The 22,992-nt window shown below is 42.6% G+C and overlaps 1 protein-coding gene across 12 annotated transcripts in view; it reads right to left on the reverse strand.

The window, feature by feature from the left end:
* MBNL2 (muscleblind like splicing regulator 2) overlaps positions 1-22,992 on the reverse strand; it is a 70,710-nt gene that overhangs the window by 30,073 nt on the left and 17,645 nt on the right. For 10 of the 12 annotated variants that reach the window (XM_035893248.1, XM_035893247.1, XM_035893246.1 and 7 more), the window contains exon 2: positions 2,538-2,702. The exons of the other annotated variants lie outside the window; for them this stretch is intronic. In XM_035893248.1, the coding sequence (XP_035749141.1) occupies positions 2,538-2,702 (165 nt within the window). The remainder of the gene's footprint in view (positions 1-2,537; positions 2,703-22,992) is intronic. 12 annotated transcript variants of the gene reach the window in all.

Below are 22,992 nucleotides of genomic sequence, written 5' to 3' on the forward strand. Positions count from 1 at the left end.
TGTGTTACTATGGCTCACACATTGAAAAACCTCACCTTTGCGAATGTTTGTGTGCTCAGCTGTCACCAGTGGCAAGCAGAATAAATATTATAATCTCAGCTGGACACAATATTTAGAAAGGGATTATTCAGGCTTAGCTAGAGTTCATCTTAGAAAAAAATTTGATTGGAGGGAATGATACAGGTCTAAAAATCTGTTTCATGCCTTCCTACAGTGAGTCAGTGAAGTCATGACCAGAAGAAAGAGCACTTGTGTGATGCTAAAACGCAGCCCTACCAAGGCAGAATGGTGGGTTTGTTACCACCAGCTCCATGGGGGGTGGAGGCAGAACATCACCATGCTCAGACTACGGTCAGACCTGGAAAATGCTTTAGTTCTGCAGAGCTGATGTTTACCCCAGAGAGTGAAGCTATAATTATAAATGAGGAAAAACTGTGCAGAGAAACAGGACACATCTCTGATTAGCTCTGTCAGAAATTAAGTTCCCAAATAAGCCGGCAGCTAGAAATGAACCACGCAACAGCACAATATTAAGGAAAGACTTCAAAACACTTGATGGAGGAGGAGAGTCTTTCTCATCAAGGTGGCCTGCACGGCCTCTGTTGGAGAAGGGAAACCAGCCATGCACAGTATGTAGAAAATATGCAAGAGAAAGCATAGGACTCAGAAAGTTCATTTCTGTTTTGCTTTTTTTTTTTTTTTTTGTCTTTGGAATTAATTACTAAATTATAAATGATTGTGAGTTAGTACCAAGAAGATGCTTTGAGCAGAAGATTAGCCAGGATACCCAACTGTACGGAAATGGCATCTACCTGTCCTAGAGAGTTAAAAGTGAATAATGCTCTGTTTTTATCAGAGATCAAAACTGCTTGATATCAAACAGCCCAGTTTATATGTCAAGAGCAAGCTAAATTCTTTAGAGCATAATAATGAACATTCATATGAAACAACAGTTCAGCTATGTTGAGGACAATACGTGTTATGTAAAATATAAATAACAGCTTTGTATCAGATATAATTTTAAGAATAAATCCACATGTCAAATGACTTCTGTGGAATTTTCTTTCACTTTTTATGCATTTGGTCAAGGCTGAGTCACTTAATCTGGCACTTTACACGAGACGGAGAAATAAAACGCGGCACTTTTATCACAGCAATCAGTACAGAAGGCATTACGTCAATGAAATTGTAAAGTTCAAATGATGAAATGGGCGAGTAGAAAAAAAGGATAATTTTGCCGTTTCGATTTTTCTCATACTACTAAGAGGGGGAATCTAGTACTTCATCAAAACCTTTCCTGGTGAAAACTCAAGCAGTAAAGAAATAGGAAGTATCAAAACACATTATGCCAATATACCTAGATACATTTTGATGAACGTGTCCCAGAAATTCAGGGACTCCTGACACCCCATTTTTGTTCATGCCTCCCACCTTACAGCAGATGTTTCAAGTGTAAAAATACATTTGAAAAAGGCATCTGGGGTGAGCTTCCTGTGACCAAATACAGGTGTCTTCCTCTGAGACGCTTACACTTGGCTTCTGTGATAGCCCGGGGAAAGACAAAGGCACTTAAAAACCCAAATCATCTAATCCGAATGCAGACGCCTGAAACAAGCCAAGCGAATAGTAATTAGAAATGCCTTTGGCTTTTGATAAACTATAAATGGACCTTGGAAGCCCAACACAGAAGTTGATGCCAACACTCCAGATGCCTCAAGTTAGAGAAAGAAATCCCACTCCAGTGCCTTACACCAGGCATTCAAGTTGAGAAAACATCATTAGCAGCCATGTGTGAAAAGTTGAATTCAGATTACTTGCCTAACCATGCTCTGGAAGGCTGGTACAATGAGGAGCTCAACTGCTCCTCAACTGATCATTTTCATGTATATCCAAAGATGCTGCTCCTGCCTGCAAGACTCTAGTTTTATGTTACCTTCTGGATTTGAAGTGTCCCAGGCACCATACGCATTACTTTAAGGTAAAATGCTGAGTTTGTAAAGTGCATGCTCCAGCGGTTCTCTGTCTTATTTTGGGACACTTCAGATTTCAAGAGAGTAAGAAAATGCTACCCAGAATGACATTAACCTTTGTTCCTGGCACTGGGATTAAACACTATTTAAAGCCACTCAAACCCGTAGACTCCTGAGAGGGGAACTCTGCATTCCAATTCAAATGGCTTACTAGCAATTATTATTATTATTATACATATTTTTCACCACCAGAAGGATTATATGTAAAAATCCTGCAAATTTAGCCTAAACCTGACATGAACTGAATGAAGGAAACACAAAAGAGATTAAGAAAAAAAATAAGCAAATGAGTCTGGGATTAAAAAAAACACATAAAGTCTACAGCAACATTCCATTATATCTTCAAATGCAAATATAAATGAACCTATCTCTAGCACCTTGGCAATTCCTTAAGTCAACAGATGGGGACTATTTTTATTGACACTAGCTTAGAGAACTTTTGCAGGTCAATATAGCCTTCTGCTTCAGCTTTACTTACCAATAACACCATCAGAGAAACATACTTACCACTGGCTGTAGTGGTGACCCTGGAAACATGAACTGCATTTGCTGGGCAAGCATTGCTGCTGCAGTTTTTTGCTGGATTAAGTTGTTTCTGCCATTGATTTCCAGTTGAGTTTTTAAATGTGTTGGTGGATGAAGGTACTTGCAGTTCTCCCTTGTACAACGACCCTGGAAAAAGAAGTCACACTAATTGGTCTACTGCTTTTGATGATAGTTTAATGCCTTCGAGCAAAATATTACACCATAAACTAAGCAAGACCTAATGAAATACAGGGTGTTTCCTGGGAACTATGTAGCAGGCTGGGAGGAGCTGATGGCCTTGAGCTCTGCCTCAGCCCACTACCTCTGATGGATCATTAAGGTTATTAGCCATGAAAAAAGAGAAAGACTTTGAAAATAGGTGATGGCATTTTCATTGTTAAGTACAGATCACTGCTATACAATTAACATGCTGAGTATTATCCAGACTGCCTGAACTGCCTCGCATGGTATCTTGGCTAGAGTATCTGGTGTTACCATAACATAGATGTTTTTATAAATGACATTACATCATGAATAACAAATTTAAATTAGGAGAAATGCAGCTTTTAAGCACATTGTATTAAAAAATAATTGTGTGTTCATGGCAGTAAGGAGCTAAAGTGGCCACTCTCTGCTTGTGTTCTCTCATACGTTCACCCTTATTTCAGTTCGCTGCCTTCTGGCCTCCTGTTTTTATTGCATCAGCACAATATTGAACTATTTCCATTCACGTATAAAAGAACAGAAGTCAAGCTAGCACTTTTGCAGCCTAAGTTCAGAAGCAGTGGACGGAGCTAAATCTGAAAGTACACAGCAAAAAACGAGCTCCTGATCATCTGAAACCAAGAATTTTTAGACAGTTATGAGACAGTAAGAGAACATAAAAACATGGGTGGGCAGTTACCTCTGAGGTGGCCTTGTGTTGGAGGAGAGGGACATGGAGCACACCTCTGCAAGCAATACACACTGACCAAAACAGACAGAGCAGCATAAGACACGCTGATACATTTTGCCCCAGGAAGGGAAATCATAGGGTGTGCCAGCAGGTTGTGCAGCTGCAGGGCAGAACCTGCCGAGATCAGAAGCTCCTCGATGACACGGCTCACAAACAGCCACAAAGTTTTCAGAGCTGTGACCAGAGGACCTAGAGCATTAGTCAAACTGCATGTGACACACTCAACTTGCAGAAGGTAAGTTTCCAAACTGAGACGTTTTTATAAAGCGCTTTTTAAACTTCCCACTCACTGGTATAAGGGCTTTACGATTCGTAGCCAAGCGGGAATATCCTCCTATAGGCAAGGAAACATTAAGATCCCTATGCAAGAACATGACACAGGACACACATACACTGACTCTGGGTATGCATACGCACATGCTGCTACAAAACCTTCAGTACACTTTGAACATCCCAGAACTACAGTGTTAATGTTATTCTTCTTACTCAGACACCAAAACACTGCTGATCCTGCCTCTGATCTGCTATAAGAATGTAGTAACTACTTACCCGTGAGTGAGTTAAACGTGTTCAGGAAGGTTCTCCCGCACCGAGGCCGACAGGAATGCGAACAGCTACTTCCACACTATTAAACTATTGAGAACAGCCCTCTCCTGAACCACGCCCTGGCCACTGCTCGGGGGTGTGCTAAACCGAAAAGGTCAGAAGAGTTCAAGAAAGCTAAATAATTTCAGAAAAAAACCAGCCTTGGTGCTCAGGAACACTTGTCGGTGCCATTTTAACCTGCTAGCACAGGTGCGGCCATTTTCAGGACATCGTGCCTGCCATGCCTGAGGACTGGAGGATAGCCAATGTCACTCCAGTCTTCAAAAAGGGCAAGAAGGAGGACCCAGGGAACTACAGGCCGGTTAGTCTCGCCTCCGTCCCCGGAAAGGTGATGGAACAACTCATTCTGGGTGTCTTCTCCAAGCAAGTAGACAAAAAGAAGATCATCAGGAGTACCCAGCATGGATCCACCAAGGGGAAATCATGCCTGACCAATCTGATAGCTTTCTATGATGGCATGACCGGCTGTGTAGACGAGGGGAGAGCAGTGGATGTTGTCTACCTTGACTTCAGCAAGGCTTTTGATACTGTCTCCCATAACATCCTCATAGAGAAGCTCAAGAAGTGTGGGTTGGATGAGTGGACAGTGAGGTGGATTGGGAACTGGCTGAATGGCAGGGCTCAGAGGGTTCTGATCAGCGGGGCAGAGTCTGGTTGGAGGCCGGTGGCTCATGGGGTTCCCCAGGGCTTGTCCTGGTTTCGGCTGGGATAGAGTTAATTTTCTTCACAGTAGCTAGCATAGTGCTGTGTTTTGGATTTAGTACCAGAATAATGTTGATAACACACTGATGTTTTCAGCTGTTGCCAAGTAGTGCTCAGACTACTCAAGGACTTTTTGAGCTTCTCCTGCTCGGCCAGGTGCATAACAAGCTGGGAGGGAGCACAGCTAGCACAGCTAACCCAAACTGACCAAAGGGCTATTCCATACCATATAACGTCATGCTCGGGGGGGGGTTAGTTAGTTCGGTCGGTTCGTTCCGTTCGTCCTGGTGGATGACAAGCTGACCATGAGCCAGCAATGTGCCCCTGTTGCCAAGAAGGCCAATGGTATCCTGGGGTGCATTAAGAGGAGTGCGGCCAGCAGGTCAAGGGAGGTTATCCTCCCCCTCTACTCTGCCCTGGTGAGATCCCACCTGGAGTACTGTGTCCAGTTCTGGGCTCCCCGGTTCAAGAAAGATGAGGAACTCCTAGAGAGAGTCCAGAGGAGAGCAACTGGGATGATAAAGGGACTGGAGCATCTCCCCTACGAGGAAAGGCTGAGAGAGTTGGGCTTGTCTAGCCTGAAGAAGAGAAGACTGAGAGGGGACCTCATCAACACATACAAATATCTTAAGGGTGGAAGTCACGAGGACGGAGCCAGACTCTTCTCAGTGGTGCCCAGTGACAGGACAAGGGGCAATGGGCACAAACTGAAACATAAGAGGTATCAGTTGAATCTGAGGAAAAACTTCTTTACTCTGAGGGTGATGGAGCACTGGAACAGGCTGCCCAGGGGGGTTGTGGAGTCTCCTTCTCTGGAGATACTCACAGCCCGCCTGGACGAAGTCCTGTGTAACATGCTCTAGGAGAACCTGCTTTAGCAGGCGAGTTGGACTAGATGATCTCCTGAGGTCCCTTCCAACCCTTGCGATTCTGTGATTCTGACTTCTGTTGTGCAAGTCACTAATGCTGTCTAGTTTAATGAAGTACGCAAAAGGAACGTTACTTCGTCAGCGGGCATGAGCACAACCGGAAATAGTCACACTGTGATGGACACAGAAGAAGGCCAGCTCTTCCATTTTGGGGGGAACAAGGCCATCGCCTTCATAATGTTAAATGGGAGCACGCTCAGCACAGACAACGAGCGTGCGCTTTGTGTTGGCTGATGAGGCCAACTGATTAAGACATTTTTGACTGAGACCTATTTAATCCATCCTGTGTATGAATGGCTCATACAGGAAATCTGAAAATTAAAACAGCAAAATCAAATCAAACTACTGTACCTGATGGAAATATCTACCTATGGAAACAAAAGTGCTTGTCAAATAAGGATTGAGAGCAACTCTCAACCACAGTGGCTTCTGAAGTACTGTAAGTCAGAAGAGTGCCTCCAGCCAGCCCTCCGCTCTTACCTCTGAAAGCACACAGCTACCATATACCATCACTTCAAGCTCTGCAAAGCAACCTACAGCGCACAAAAGATTAGTTATTTCAGAAAACTTTCCAAAATAATCCATCCTTACAAAACCGTACTGTCCTCTCTAAACTTATTCATGTCTGTGCCTCATTTACTAGTTTTTTGAGTTCCTGGTTAGCAATGAACATATTATAAAAGAGCTGCGTGGCCCCGTCACGCTACTATAGAAAGCGCTGTAAACAGATCAAGCCTTGTTGAAATGAAATGACCCAAAATAAACTGCAGTGGAATGAGCACTGAAAATAGTGAGCAGATCAATCCAGCCCTAGCTACCAAAATGAAATAATTTCTGAGACCAGCTTTCACTTTTTGGACCTGCGGTGGTTGCGGGTAAGCGCCTATAAGCAACCTTTCATTCCTTTTTTAATAAATGCTCCACGTCCCTGTGAACTCCTGATGAGACTATAGATTCAGAGAGGAACCGGGCTGATTCCCAACTACTGGTCATTGCAAGAACAAAAATGCAAACTTGTAGTGTCATCTCAGTCAAAGGGGACCCAGGATTTTTTTTGTTTATTAAAAAGTCAAATATGAAGTCCAACTGAGATGACAGCACATACCAACCAAACAGCAGAACAGGCTAGTACACAACATGCTAGTTGGGTCAACATCTACAGTAGAGTCCGCTTTGGATTCTTGCAAAAAAACTACTATGCTAGCAGGCCACCTGAAAACAACTACAGAGACAAAAATCCTGTGCTTTAACTTTGGGATGCATTGGTATGAAGCCACTGGAGCGAGGTTTGGTTCATCACAGCTCTTAAAACCACAGCAGTTCAAGGAGCTGCACAAACTCCATCAGCAGGGTGAGGCAGGCAGCAAGGAAAATAATTGCTTCATACAACTCTCAACCTGTTCCCACATACGAGTCAAAGTCCTGAAACTGAGGGTGCAGACAGATTGGTTTGAAACTTGGTGCCTAGAAACTCCTGTCACCTGTGAAGTGAACGTTATCAACAAGCACATCATAAGCTGTTGTGCACTTCCCATGCGAGTTCACCCCCCAAAAAATCTCTTCCAATGAGCTGCCTCCTTATCTGCAATGGATCGTAATGACAAACAGACAGATTAAATTCCCAGCACTCTTTTACTCCCCTTGTCCTGCAATCCTACCTCTGACCTTTCATTTTGCTGCCTTTGTCCTCTACACCTAGCCTAGCCTAATGCATAGGGCCACATTTCAGGTAAGTAATGGAAAGTTTTAGCAGAAAAACCACTTCTCTACTGGGAACGTGCTGTGGCTTGTGTCGGGGGCATGCCACAGGCTTCATTCCAGTAAAGAAGTGGGAGAGGAAAAAGGTGCACCAAGGAGCTGGGAACTCAAAGGACCCCAGTGCCCATGACCAGGCACAGCAATGAGGGGCTCTGCTTCCACAGGGGCAATGGTTTTGGGAGCTGCTACCTGACTGGCTTAATATCAAAATGACATCCCTTAACAAGCCATGTCACACCACTGACTTTTTTTTTTTTTTTAATCAATAGATTTCGCTATTGAGAACAATAGGTAGTTGGCCTAAAATCAATGGCACAAGACAGCCCACAGACTGGAGTATAAGAAGAAGCTAGGTATGTGCTAAAAATTGTAATTTTAAAATAAGCAAAACAAGGCGAGTGCAGAAGTAACACTCCATAACTTTGCATATTAAAATACTAAGAACCCATTTCCTGTCTACAAGTTGTACGGCCCCATCTCTGTCTTGAATATTTTATAAATCCACAGCTTTCTTCAGTATTTTACTATTGCTCTGATAGTAACAACAACAATAATAATTCATCCAGGCCCAGGCTGGGAATTGCTTTTGCATAACAATGATGAGTTAGTTTTTACTTAGTAAAATTATCTTTATCTTTAATAAAAATCTTTGAATTAAAAAAAAAAAAAAAGGCAAAACAACGCTTCTTTTCTCCCTTAAGCCATGAATCAACTAATGCATCCACAACTGTTTCTCTCAAGTACTGAATTCTGCTTTTAAGATGGGTGTCAATACATATCCTTACTATGCTTACCATAAATATCTCTCCAGTAAATGTAACAGCCCCAATCTATACAGCCAATCCAAAACTGCTGTAAAACACTTTTTGCAGCATAATGTAGTGGGATTTTTTTGGCAAAAGGAGAGGCTAATTCAGGTTGGAAGGGACCTGGAGAGGTCCCTAGTCCAACCTGCTCAGAGCAGGGTCAGCCTTGGGGTTGCTCCAGGTTGCTCCAGCCAGGTCTTGGAAAGCTCCACACATGGAGCCTTCACAGCCTCTCCAAGCAATCTGATCTGCTGCTTGGCTGTCCTCACGACAAAGATGATTTTCCTTATACTCAGTTTGAACCCGTCTAGTTTCGGCTTACATCAGCTGCCTCATGTCCTCCCCCGCTGCACACCTGTGAGGAGCTGGGCCACACCTTTGGACAACTTCCTTGCCCTTGAAGGCCACTCCTACAGGAGGAGCATCACCACGCCATGTCGCCATCTTGCCTTCTGTTAGAGTGCCTCTCTCAGCTTTGAACCCTGAGGGACACGTTAGGTTTTTTAAATTGTACCAGCTAAATTAAGACTCCCTCTACGCTTTGGGAATTAAGACTCCCTCATATTCATACCATGCAATGTCGCCATCTTGTCTTCTGTTAGTATGCCCGTCTCAGCTCTGAACCCCCTTCACATCTGAACCCTGAGGGACACATTAGGATTTTTAAACCATAGCAGCTAAATTAAGACTCCCTCTTTGCACTTTGGGAATTAAGACTCCCTCATACTTTGGGAAGGCAGCGGCCACGGTTACCTGACATCCAATCAAAGCAGCAGTGTTATCCATCATCAAACCACTCAAATTATTTCTATTTTCCTTAAATAGTTGAAATGGGAAAAGTCCAGCTTGAAGCTGAACATACAAATCCAAAGTTCATTAAGACAATTCATTGATACTATTAGTGGGAAATAACAGAGCATGCCTCCCCCACCTCACGGCCTAGCCTAACATCTGCCATGGGACACCCCATCACCTTTAAAAGACAGGTTTATCCCATGAGAGGCAGAAACAGGGAGGCCTGCTTCCTTGCAGATGGCTGTCCCTTGTTCCTAACCTCAATCCCCAGGGTGCTTCCAGTTTCCCCCTGCCTCCTCTGTTCTTCCTAAAACCCAGCCTCCTCCTGTACCCTGCCTCCCTCCTTCCTTCTCCCCCAGGACACCTTCCCACCCTCCCTAACTACAGGCCAGGAAACAACTCACACGATAAATATAACTTGCACAAGCCATGCATGTCCTGAAGGGCCAGCCAAAATGTGCACGCGGCTGGCAGACCGTGCTCCGGAGCAGCTCAGCACACGCTCTGGCCTCTTCCTTAACAGGGTGGTAATTTGGACCTCTCTCTTCTACCCAGACAGTGATTTTTGCATAACCAGCAAAGAACTTCGCGATGTGTCTTTGGGATGTCTGCTTCTAGCAACTTCGCTTGAAATTGGCCAGGGTGTTCAAAAGTTATTAGAGTGCCAGGATGATGCTGGCAAAAACATGGATAGTGCAATTATGCAAAACCTGTTTCCTTAAGAAAACAAGCTAAAACTAACAAATGCAGACAAAATTGTATGATCTCTCAGGATTAAATATGCAGTCTTACAGAAAAAAAAGTATATGACTTCCAAGACATCAATGGTTTTAGAACGCATCTGAGCAACTGGTTCTACAAGGGCAAAAAGATTTTCTGGTTTCCTGCCAGACACTCTAAGATCCAAACGTTTGCTGGAGTTAGAAAAGCCATACTAAAAAGAATATTTCTTTTAAAAAGTAACGATCACCTGATTCCACAACCACCTCTTCTACTGTGAAAAAACATAAATTGCAATTTTCTGTTTCAGCAAACTTGCACGTGCTTGTAAAGATCAGATCACATTTTAACAAACCGATGGACTTCCAACCGCGGGCATGCTGGTTAGCTAGACATCACCTGCTTGATATTGATATTAAAAACCTGAAGATATTACATACTGTTCAAACCTTGGCAGAGCAAGAGCTAGCACAGGCCACGGCCTGGGGCAGTAGCAGCACACAGCAAGAAATAGCCACAGAGAGAGCAGTGTCAGCAGCTGTGGAGGTACCTAAGCCGTAAATACTCCTCTGGAAGAGTTTCTGACAACAGCAGAAACTGTTTCTTCTCCTTTGGGATTCGCAGCCCCTCAGCAAATTCTGGCTGGGGACGTGTGTGGCATCACCCAATCAATTTAGCAATTTCACCATTGCATAAATCAGGATCTTTTCAATTCCAATAAGCCTGGGCTCCCTGGGGCTAAAAATAGACCCAGTCAATAGGAGGGCAGGGTATTTTGAGATACTTAAGCTTCTGCTCCTGTCCACAGCCAGCCACACTAACTCTATCACCCCAAAACATCCAGGTGAAATGTCATTTTTCAAATGCAGAAATATCAAAAAGGAAAAAAAAAAAATCTAAAGAAAACTCTGACTGTGTTCATATGCAGAGAGGGATGGTTCCTCTTGTTCTACAGGACTTGCATTCATACATTTCCCTATATATTTTAGTACATGAGAGCTCAGTCACCAACAGCACTTTCGACACTCAAGGAAAACCACTAGACTTGAGTTTGGACTGAGTTAAAAAGTATTTTTCATCTAGCATCACAATGCAGGAATTCAGTTTTCCTATGCAGGTCTATCTGCTTCCTAACTTCTCTCAGAAAGTAAAAAAAACAGATACTACACCTCCATTAAAGTATTCCCTTTGCACTCGCTGTATGTACCACCTCACACAATCTGTAGGAATACACGTGCTTGTAGAGTTAAGCATATGTGCAAGGACTTAGGGGATTTAGTTAAGCCTTAAGAATGACTAGTCATAGATTTTTGAAAATGTAACTTAGCATTTTATTTATTCCTTAAGGTACACAAAAAAGCTTCATGTTTTTTAAATTTTGTGTAATTTCACATCTAGAGTATGTTGACTTGCAAATATGCATGCTTATGAAAACACGATTCCTTTAGCCTCAGTAGAATCATATCTGATTTTATAGAAAGAAATGGAGATCGGAATAAGATCCCTTATCTTGAAAATGAGACATACTTGAACTATTTGAGAAAAAGAAGAATAATTTCAAAAGGCCCAAACTGTACTAGTAACAGAAATATTAAGCTTTTGATGGAGAGTTCAAATGGGTCAAACTTCACTTGTTGCCATACACCTTTACCAGCACAAAGACCTAAAGGAAAAAATGTATTTCAAAAAACCACAAGCATCTCTTATATGACACTTGAAATATTGCAGCTGTTGGATCTGTTTTCCTGGAAAAAAACAAAACCAAAAAACTAAACAAAAATCACCAACAAAAACAGCTTAGAAACTTCTTTGAGAAGTTAATTCTGTATTTCTAAAGCCACCTTGCAAGTCCGCCCACCGAAGTTAGTGAGTGTGCATACATATTTATACGCACCTACACACTTCCGTTTCAAGAAGAAGGCAAATTCGCTTTCTTACTTTAAAGCAGAAAAAGAAAAGAAAGCAAAAGATTCTCAGGTGACTTCAGCTTGATTCAGTTTCCAACAAGCTAAGAAAACCCATTACCTGCTCTTCTAATGATTTCAATTATTTGTAAGAAACTAAAACCTGGTAAAATAAAAACAATCATTTTATTCATAAAGTTAGAGAACAAGAACTGCCTGTAACTGACAGAAAAAATAGAAAAATATTGAAGAAAAATGGAAGTCTCACAAAAAGATGGAATGTCTAAATGATGTAAGAATCTTAACACTAAAGACTTAATAGAAGATATTTATTTAAATGGAAAAAGACAAAATGTTCTACTGAAGAGCACATTTGCAATGCACAAAGAGCTCCGAGTCTCTCAAGATGCTCTTTCAAACAAATGTTGAGAAGGATGGCTATAGAGAATGGTTTAATAATTTGCCTTGCAATATCAAGGGAAGCTTACTCAATATTAAATTGCTCAGAAGAAAAAGAACTCAAGCAGATATTGAAAACACCAAAAAGACAGACACGAAATTGTCAGTCGTTTGACACACATCCTCGAGATTACTCTAACAAATAAGACAACGAAAATTCAGACAAAGAAACAACAGTTTAAACTAATATACATTTATTTTATTTCTGTGTTTATTGCCTTGAAAATAATTTGAGAATAATAGGGAAATAAAGATTATTTCTTCCCCAATTACATAGCTCCTTTTCTTTCTCTTTTCCCATTTTCCCCCTCACTGGCACTCAAAATCTAAACCAGTTATTTTTATCTTAGCTTCATGTTTGGCTACCAGCATTGATCAATACATCACAAGCAACTGTGGACAACCCTTGAAACAGGTCTTCACTCTAATGCACGCAGGCAACTTTCATGGAATGAGAGGCAGCCAACACGTAGTACAGGGGAAGACCCCTATGGAACAAACATAATGAAAGCAGAGGGAAGTGTGACCTCATTTAGTTAAAATTTCTCAAATGTCTGATTTCTATTACAAGGGTGGTGAGACTCTTCACAGGACACGAAGTCACCTTGTGCAGGGCTCTAACAAACACAGGGCTCCTCCCGTGGAAGGACTAGATGCAGCCAGCCATGCAGCTCAAGACGGGTTGCAGTAGTGGAGCAGTGATTTAGGCCCTCCAATTCTGCCTGTTCAGAGAAGGCAACGTATTTGCAGATTCCTGCATTACAGAAAAAATGTCTAAAACCTTTATGGAGTCTCACGATACAGCATTACATACAGTTAACTGATGGTTGGGCAGCTTTAACGCACCCACTCATCGCAAAGATCAAGTGTTTTCATGGAAGACAGAAGAGAGCTGTGTAAATTGCAGGTGGGACCACACAGTAACTCAAGGTGACATGGATTTTTTGCTGGTAAACAACATACTCCACCATTAAGTTTAACTTGACTGAACTGTAAAAGAAGATAAGAGCTTGGAAAGAGGCAATTTTCTTCAACTTTTCTCAGTATCTCAAGAGCAGACAAAAATAGCCGTTCCAGAAGTAATGTCAGTAAAGGAAGGTAAGTTGTTTGACTGCAGGTCAGCTGCCAAGAGAAAAGGCAACAGTGGTGTAGCAGAACAGCAGAAGACGAAGCACAAAGATGGGCATGGCATGGCGCTACTTCCTGACGTACCTCTTTCCTCACCTCCTTTACAATTCCCGTGAAAGCCTTCAAGCAGATGTATGCTGATTTTAATGCAAGCTTGCTCATACGAACAGGACTGAGATTAAAATGCCTTGGTTTGGAAACACCACTTTGCAGTGAAAAGGTAGGCAAAGATAACCGCAGAACTGAAAGGCAAGTCCTGAGACACCTTATTTCTCTCTCGGTGGCCTGTGAAGGAAAGCCACCATGTCTCAGCACGCAGAGGACACCCTCCAACGTCCAGACCACACGTCCTCCACCATAACCAGGTTAGAAAAGAAAAAGCAAGTAGTCTTTGTTGTTGGGATGCCTGTGAGCCCAAACGGTGAGCAGCCCAGCCAGGACCAGGCAACAGGCTGGTACGCTGACAACAGTTCCCTCAACAACGCAGCGGGAATCTTAATGTGCTTCAGAAAAAGCCATAAAATCAGTTATATGGCATCAAGAAGGAGCAGGAGACATGCCTTGGCAGCGAGGAGCCTGGCTGACCAGATCAGAAGGAAATAGGAGGAGGGTGCTGTAAAACTGACCACGTTAGCCCCCCACAGCAAGTCACCTGTCCAAGGGAGCCCTCAGATGATGCTTCATTTGACAGGTGCAGTCAATTAGAAGAGATTTGGAAAAGGCCTGTTATTTGGAAGGGTCCCACCATACGGAAAAGGTCATCAGCAGGACGTAGCAAGTCCCTTACGTACCAAGATCCCCTGGTGTGCTACAGAGAAGGGTGGACCTAATTTACCAGGAGCAAACAACCACCTTGGCCACTGTGTGTCGCAGCCCCCAGCTCTTGAGCTGGATGCCCAGCAGCCATGAACTGCTACGGGGGTGACCTGATCTGCCATTGGCAAGTCCCTCTGCCGTGCCTGTGGGGATGCTTTCACCCCAGCCAGGCCACCCCACACCCCTGCGTGCCCTGAACAACGTGCTAGGGCTCCCAGTCCAGCTGGGGCTTGCTGAGCCTCTTCCCTATTGGGTATTTCACACTTTTCTTGGCCAACCGCTTTACAAACAAAAGGAAAAAGCAAGGGCTGAGTTAAATACACAAATTGCCAAGGACACCTTACGTAATTGCAGAGGTGAAAAGTACGCTGTCTTGTCCCTCTGCAGAGGAGGAGCATTCACCCGCCCTTGGTGGCAGTGCTAGAACTGCAGCTGCCTTATTAATAAATCATCCGCTTTGCTCCTGGGATGAGCCAGCAAGGGCCGGAGCCTGACACCAGCTCTCAACTCGCGGGAAAGTTGATGAAAACACACAGAAACTTCTCAGTGTTTTAGAAACAACATGTATTTGGAACGGCATTAAAAACCACAGATTAAAGAAAAACTCCTAAAAATGAAAATATATCTGCATTTCCAAAGAAGAATCACACGTAAAATCCCCCTTACTATCTATAATTGCAGAAGAAGCAGCAAACCAATTATCGAGATGAAAAGACACCTTTTCACTATGGGACCACCTACAGAACGCAATCAAGTGTGCCCGACATGAAACGCAAAAGGTAAGCAGGCACCTTTCCTAGCCTTTTCTATACCCAGTCCATGCTCCTCCTCTTCTGGGAATTGGTTTCTTAACATCAGTGACACGTTTCAGTGTCTATCTTTTCTTGCAGTCCGACACACTGATTTCCCTCTTCTGGGAACAGGGAAACCAGCACCACTAGCAGGACAGGCATTGAGACCCCTGCCCCGAAGCAGCAGGCCATGAGAGTTATCAGTGAGAAATACCCAGAGAATCAATAAACTAGATCAGCTTACAAAAAAAAAAAAAAAAAAAAAGGAGGGGAGGAGGGTGGCAAGAGGTCCAGAAATTCAAGCAAGATAGAAGAATTAAGCCCTGGCACCCAGTAACCCCCTCAAAACCCCTTTCTTTTTGCTGAAGGGCTACCTGTCCCCCACCACCCCATATTAGGAAGCTTCCAGAAGATCTAGCAAAAATAGCAAGATGTATAATGCAGTTCCATTTATCTCAAATGGTATCTTACAGAATTAGGCAGCTAAATCATGGTTATGAGAAAAGATAAGACACATTAGGATGTCTTACTACCTTCCTTGAATGCTATATTCATCTAAGTACTAAAATACCTGATTGTGGTCTTGAGAGTGCTTATACCTTCTCAATACTGTGTTGAAGGAACAGATAATTATTCTCTTCCTTAAGACAGATTCAGCACTGACTAAGTAAAATTCTAGGTTAATCTCAAATTAAAATACTGACTCTAGGTTTTCCAAGGCAGGTATCTGTGACTTTCAGGGGGACACACACACTGGACTCCCTACCACTTATTACACAGCAATGATATCGTCAGTGTATTCTGATGTCCATGGTACCTGTCTTCATCAGGGTCGTGACTAATGCGCTGATCCTGACCTCAATTACATGGCCCCATCTACTATTTTACACAGCCTTCTTTCCCAGACAGCAAATAGGCAGTTGAATGGTATTTCTTTTAATGCTGACAGTACCCTAACACAGGTTCATCCATCTCCTGGCCTGAACGCAAGAGATTCTCTTCCTTTTGGGCTTATCCATAGGGCTGGCTCTATAGACTTACATTAGGAATGGCTCTGTTAAAATTATTAATGGATTTCTCAGTCTTCTTATGAGACTAGTCAGCATTACTCCCACTCTACACAGAATAAATGGAGACCAAATATGGTTAAAAAGCTGAGAAGTGCCTGCAGTTTTTGGCTGCAGATCTCTGCCCTCCCACTTTGCCGCTGCACCCACACGGCACATGCAGGTGCTCCACTAGACCTCTTGGGTTTTGGGAGTCCAGCCACCAAAGGGCTAGCGGTGAAGATGCCAGTTTCAGGGACTTGCTCGCTGGTCTCCAGAGGAGCAGTGAATGCCTGACCAGGAGGCCACCTCCTGCCAACTCTGCAACTGCCCACCTCTCTTGCCGCACCAGGACTCTTTGGATGGACACGTGACCCCCTCCGTATGCCATCCCCTCTCCAAAAAGCTGTCTGTGACCTGCATCCACCAAGGCAGAGGAAAATACAAGGCTGGAAGAGAGCACACGCTAACATCACCTGGACAGCACATCTCTGACATGTTTTCCTCAACTCTTGGCTCCCACCCAGTCCACCTGGACAAACTCCCACTTTGTCCCAGCTCTCCTCTTCCTCTGCCTTTCCTCACCTCCAGCATCATTCCTCACCTTTGGCATCGCTTCTTCCCTGCTCCTGGCACTGGCACCTGACGCCAGACAGAGCCAAACACAGAGCGCGCTGTGCTCGGTCCTCGGTCTGACGCCAGCTCAGTGCACACGGAGCCTGTCTGATCTGCACGCCAGCCCGTGCGCGGCTGCCGCCAGGCATGCATAGGTGGCGAGATTTCACACCTACAAAATGACCAAATCTGGGTGAAATTTCACAAAAATAGCATGATGCAAATTACTGATACCAGAGCAACCCTTCTGCTGCTGGATCTCGAGGTTCAGCTGTAAAAAAGTGACAAATCGAGTTTATTATTGAACCAGTTTTAAGAAACGCTTAAGAAGGAAAAACAAGGTATTTACATCTCAGCTGTTTCTCAAAAATGGTTGAAGCGTTTCACCGAAACTTTAAATAAACACTGAGTCAGTCACTCATATGTTTCAGCCCAGATAATTGCATTTTGAGAGACTTACAAACCGCAGAAAAGGAGGATTATTATTTGCAAAATGGTGGGCAAGATTAAATCCAGGTGATGATGATGGCACACTATTGGTAATAAAACACTCACGCATGCCTCATCAACACACCCAACCAAAGGCTAATGACTGCAGGAACTCCAAGCACTTATAGGGAAATAAAAGGTATTTAAACACAATGTCAGTAAACAAGACATTCAGTAATGTGTTAAAAATGAAATCTGCTGGACCGTTTGTCCAGAAATACTTTAATGCAAGTAGTCATTACACATCCCAGCTGATGCATTCCACAGACCAAATAAAGAGTTACCGAACAATGTTTGGAGAATGTAAGGCCTGTAAGAATATAAACATAATTTCCAGGCAAACTCTTTGTTACATTTCAAATTGCATCAAAAGGGATCGTGTACTGGCGTACCAAGTCTTTCCAGTGTCCCAGCAAAGCCCCAATAATCTATGTAAAAAGAAAAAGAAAAGTCATGACCATTTGACTTGAACAAGAACTACTTCTCTGATTTGTTTTCTTCAGCATTTTGAAGGTGATACCTTCCCACCCTAACTCTTAGCAGGTACCAGTAGTTCATCGAGTATTGACAGGCTATTACAAGATCTGCTATAAAACGTGCAAACCCACTCCGATAAAGGAACCACCTTTGTGACTTGTTCTTCCTTCCCCTTAAAGTTCTTACAGGAGGCAAGCGGGCTCCCCTGCAACAGGGGCGAACTGACTGCTTTCAGTGTCTCTCTCCTGGAAGCCTTCACAGGTTTGGCACCACTCTCATCTGTTTCTCAGGAGAAACTACCACAGGGTCTCAAATACTGTCCTCCAAAAAGGGCCATATAATTTATGACTTTCATTTGCGGGTAAAGTGTTTTCACTGCCGGCACCTTATCTGAGCAGCAGTCAGAACACAGAGATTCCCACCAAACATCTTTTTGTCAAATGCTTCCCTTTGTTGGGGTGCCAAGGAGGAAGAGGCAGGATGCAGTCAGAAGCCAAGTGCGCAGCCAAGGCTTCCATCACCGCTTTTTACGCCAAAGTGGCAAAAACAACCAAGTGAGAAACTCTAGGCAAAGATTAACACCACCTGTGGTTGACAGACCTTCTCCCTCTCTGCTCCGGAGCAGAAGTGGAGAGAACAGAAGCACTGAGAACTTTCCTCTCTGGAGCAGGAAGGAGGAGAAGACCACAATCACCGAGTCCTCAAAACTCTACACAGATTTTGAGAAGGTACCAGGCTCACCACCTGGCCTGGCAGCGTGGCTGAACTCTGTCTTCATCATTTCCAGGAGAACCATTCATCACAGCTACACTGCAGGACTTTGGTTTCAATATTCTTTATAAATGTCACGAGGCTGAAGCACATATTAAACTAGAACTCCACTAACCAAAACAAAGTTTTATGGAAGAAAAAAATGCATAATAATTTCATGCCTTTCAAAAGAGTGGCTCTTTCACAGTCAGGAACCATGAAGTATTTGTTTCTATTTTCTATTTGTCTGATACACATACCATAAAGTGATTACAATTGCTGTGGCACGTCAAATTCAATCTGAATGACATTCAGGTTAAAATGTAGTATGGTATGAAATGTTAATCACAATTGAAGCAATCTTGATTCAGATTTTTCAAAAAGCCTTTGTAATTGCAGACAGTCTGGAAAAGAAGTATTTAAATGGCCAAATCAGTGTTTTTTCCCATCCTGCTGCTTTTCAGTGAAGAAAAATTTGATGGATGAGTATCATTCATCAGGAGAAATAGCCAAAATATGAGATCACTAACCAACATCTAGACAGGGTTTAACCGACTCCCTTGCTTAATCATTGGGGATTCAGTGTCTGGATGGAGAAAGGTTGAGAAGGAGTTTAGACGATTCTATGAATTTAACACTAACATATTAAAAACAATCTACAACATTTTAACCATTTTAACCAGTCTGTAGTGCCTAGCAATATTCATCGCGGGTTTCCAGCACAGCAGAGAGAGTACTCTCTCAATCAACAGTGACCTCATGAAGGTTGGCATATGTAGCTATTTTGCCATGTTAGCAAGACAAAGACCGGAGTTTGGTTTTCTCTGTCAAATGTAACATAAAATCATGCTCAAAAGATATGGCTCCTGATAAAGGCCGTCACTTACCACCTACCACTCATTCACAAGGCAGCCTATAAAATATCACTCTTCAGGCTATTAAATCCCTACACAACACTACTTAGTAAATAAATAAAACAACGAAAGGAAAAACGAAGATCTACTTTCAAAGATGTTTTCACATCTTTAGGCCAGCCTTGGGGGCATGAAAGCTGCTCTGTAGGATGAGTACCAGGGGTACCAACAAACACAGCAAGGGAACCTAAAACTCACTAGGGATCCTCTGGAAGACCCGTAAGCCAGATGGAACATCTTCATATGAGGGCAAAGCTCTGACCCCAGGCACTGCCAAATAGATCACAAGCCAACAGATAAAAGACGCAGGAGGTCGGAAGGACTGCATTCGTCTCCCCTCATTCCTAAGCAACATGCTACAGGATACGTGGATTATATATACAGGCAGACCAACCACATACAAAAAGTGAGATTTTTATAAGGGTACCCCTATACCTCTAAAGATACGGCCTCCGATGCAGAGATTGCTTTGGAGATGAGTTAAACACGAATGCACCCCAAACACGTCATTATTAGCTTTACAATTACTTAGTTCCATTTGTTTTTGTAGATTTTTAGATACCTTAAAAGCAGACTGATTAGAAGTATCTTGCCTTCCTACAGCAGATCACTGGAATATAACAAATAATTTCAATCCTCCTTGGCAAGTACCTTCAGTAGAAAGGAAGAAACTGCCAGTGGGGAAAAAGCCTTTTAATGAATTTTAAATTGACATTAAGACTACAGCAGTGCTGTTAACATTTTTAAAGAAAATTGTCTCCTCCAGTAGATGTCACCGGGCTTTTTATTTATTTTACTTTACCATCCCACACTGAAAGCCCAATGTTTCATCAGCAAGTATTTATCCGAGTTCTTCTCAGCAACGGTAGTCCCAGTCTCAAAGTTTCAGCGAACAGAGAATGCCAATTAGCTTTAAATGTCAACTCTGCTTCGAGAAGAAGAAACACAGTGAATTTTAAAGGTATCAAGGCCTCAATAGAAGGTTTATCATATATACAGCCACCCACCATACTGCAGACCACACTTTATTAGTCTTCCCATGCTATAATCCTGACAACAACACAATAGAGAGAGAGCAAAGAATGGGGATGCGTGCCCGAAGGATTCCCTTGGCTGGTCGTATTTAACAAATAAAGTGTTCAGTTTTAACAGGTTAAGGAACATTTGATTAGCACATCATAGCAAAACCAAAGGAAAGGTAAGAACTATGAAAAACCTTTTCAAGCATCAAACAGAAATGAAACAAGCTTATAAACAGAGTTGCCTGCAAGCAAACAATTTCTGGAATGTACTGGGGGAAGCAAAGGAGAATCCCACAACAAAGGAGATTCCAGAAGCCAACCCAGTTTAACAAGTGGAATTACCAGTTTGGAGACTACAGGGAAACAATGCAAAAACACCAGCAAGTCTGATACAAAGAACTTTTCTCAGCATTTAACAAAAACCCCAACATAAAGGCCAATCACTAGGTAATTAAATATGACTCTCTAGAAATACAAAGCCTTAAACAGAGTTGTTAACTACTAATGGAGGACTAGAATTAATGAGGAACTGAAGGTCTCTCAAAGTAAAGCTGAACAATTTCAGATACATCCGATCACAGTTGGAAAATGTTAAGCTATTGGAGTACCAGGCAACAACTTATGTATCATCGAACAGCTGTCTCCCAATTTATCATGTACTTCTTGCAGACACACAAAGAGCTGATAACCTATGAAGACCTCTAAAACATGATTCTAATGCTTTAAATCTACCTTTTATGCTTGCTATTAAAAACAAACTCACACACGCGCTAGACCCTAGATATACAATGAAGTCTTTTTCAGATGTCTGACTGCAGCTAAGAAGACGACAACAATCTTGACACGATGGAAACGTGATGGCTACCACTGCTCTCCAACACTCTGAAAACACCCACAACACGGGTGATTGAGCATTCGCCAGTCTGGGAATGAGAGAATCATTTTGAGACATTTCTCCGTGCCCACGCGTGGCCCAGGCAGGCACTGCGGCTCATGGATCCAAGCAGCAAACTGTCTATGTAGGCTGGTGGAGTCCCTCAGCTGTTGGACATCACACCATACTCCACAGCAATACTCAGTGCTCCCAGTTCTCACTGCCTCTTCCCACACAGACAGCGGGATTATCTAGGATGGCTCCAAGTAGCTGCACTGTGAGGTATGGCATTGCTGGTACTGTCTACAAGCCAATGCTCATCTCTGAGGGACCAGCAGAAAAGACAGCAAAGAACCTACCCTATCCCCACCCCCACCCCCCCACTCCCACCTTAGCACTGGCAAATCCCACAACACATGGAGTGGGCCAGCCTAAGCTTGTGTATTCAAATAATTAGCTATACATAAGCACTTATTTATTGATCTTCAGATAAACATCATCTTCCATTTGGAAAGGTAACTTGTATGCAAAACAAACTGTATCCGGTCTTTTCTTTTGTGCGTGTTTATGAATAGATCAGGGACTAACACTAATATTCCTACGTCTCATTAGCTGCCGTATAGTTAGAAAAAATAAATTCATATTCCAGAAGTTTAAATTTTTCTTTGTTTAACACTAAAAAAAACCCAAAAACATGTTGGCATTCCTTAAAATGAAAGTGCTTCAAGGACAGTGGAGACAGATAAAAATATATTGCCTGTTGGCTAGTTCACCATCACTGGAGAAGTGAAAACTGCTATTCCAAGTACCACAGCCAAGAAGTATTTAGGACAGATATTCAGCCAACTTCAACTAACTCCAGAGCAACAAGTCAACAAAGCCCAGTAAATGCTTGGACAATTTATAACATAAAAGCAAGAGTCAAGGTTTTCAAAATTTCTAGCTCCTTTAAAAAATGTAAAAAAGAATGTACAGGTAGAAGGTGACGGCATCAGACGATAAAATTTCAAAAAATGGTAAGTGACAAACACTAAACTCAGAGAAAATAATTAAATCAGATGATTGCGCACTTAATTACAAAATCAGTTCTGATGATTAAATGGGTGAAAGTACAGTGGGAGTAAAGTAAAAGTCTAACTTCGATGTCAAAATGTAGATAATTGGTTGGAAATTCTGTGAACACAAATCCTAATCCCAAGAAAACTTTCACCTTTACATATGGCCACGTAAACAGGTAAAATCTTAAAGACCTCACTCCGAGACTATCATTGGAAGACCATCTTCATTAGTCCAGTGTCATTAATAGCAGTATTTCTATGATTCCCAGACAACTTTGTAGCATACCACAAACCTGTTACTGACTTCAGTGGTATATGAGTTAGGAATACACAAAAATTAACATTATAAGGCAACAGAGCTCACATTTCTATATGTCCTTCTTAGAAAAAAAAAAAAAAAGCAAGCACTAACTTTTTATTATTCTACATATTAAAAGGAAAAAATACATAAGGATCAAAATTATTGTGAAAACATAGAAGTTTCAAAAAGACGGTCTGGAAGGTTGTAATTGTGAGCCCTTAAAGTTTTGCTAAACTAACTATTCAATAAAACATTTACCATCTGCAGTTTTGATGAAGTATTATGGCATTTGGACACACACAGCCCTCTCCCCAGTTCTCTCCTGTTCCCCTTCCTGAGCAGTGGCAACAACAGCTACCAAGTCTTGGGCAGATTTTGTTCCTCGCTGGCACCCCCTTTTTCCCTCCAGAGTGCAAGCTGGGGTAGATCCCTGCTGCTGGGGTCTCCAACTCTTCTCCTCCTCAACCAGCCAGACTTTCTGCAAGTTGCACACTTCATTGCAACACGCACTTACTGCCTCTG

Source organism: Egretta garzetta, unplaced genomic scaffold, assembly GCF_000687185.1.
Source record: "Egretta garzetta isolate BGI_Z169 unplaced genomic scaffold, ASM68718v1 scaffold594, whole genome shotgun sequence".
Classification (NCBI taxonomy): domain Eukaryota; kingdom Metazoa; phylum Chordata; class Aves; order Pelecaniformes; family Ardeidae; genus Egretta; species Egretta garzetta.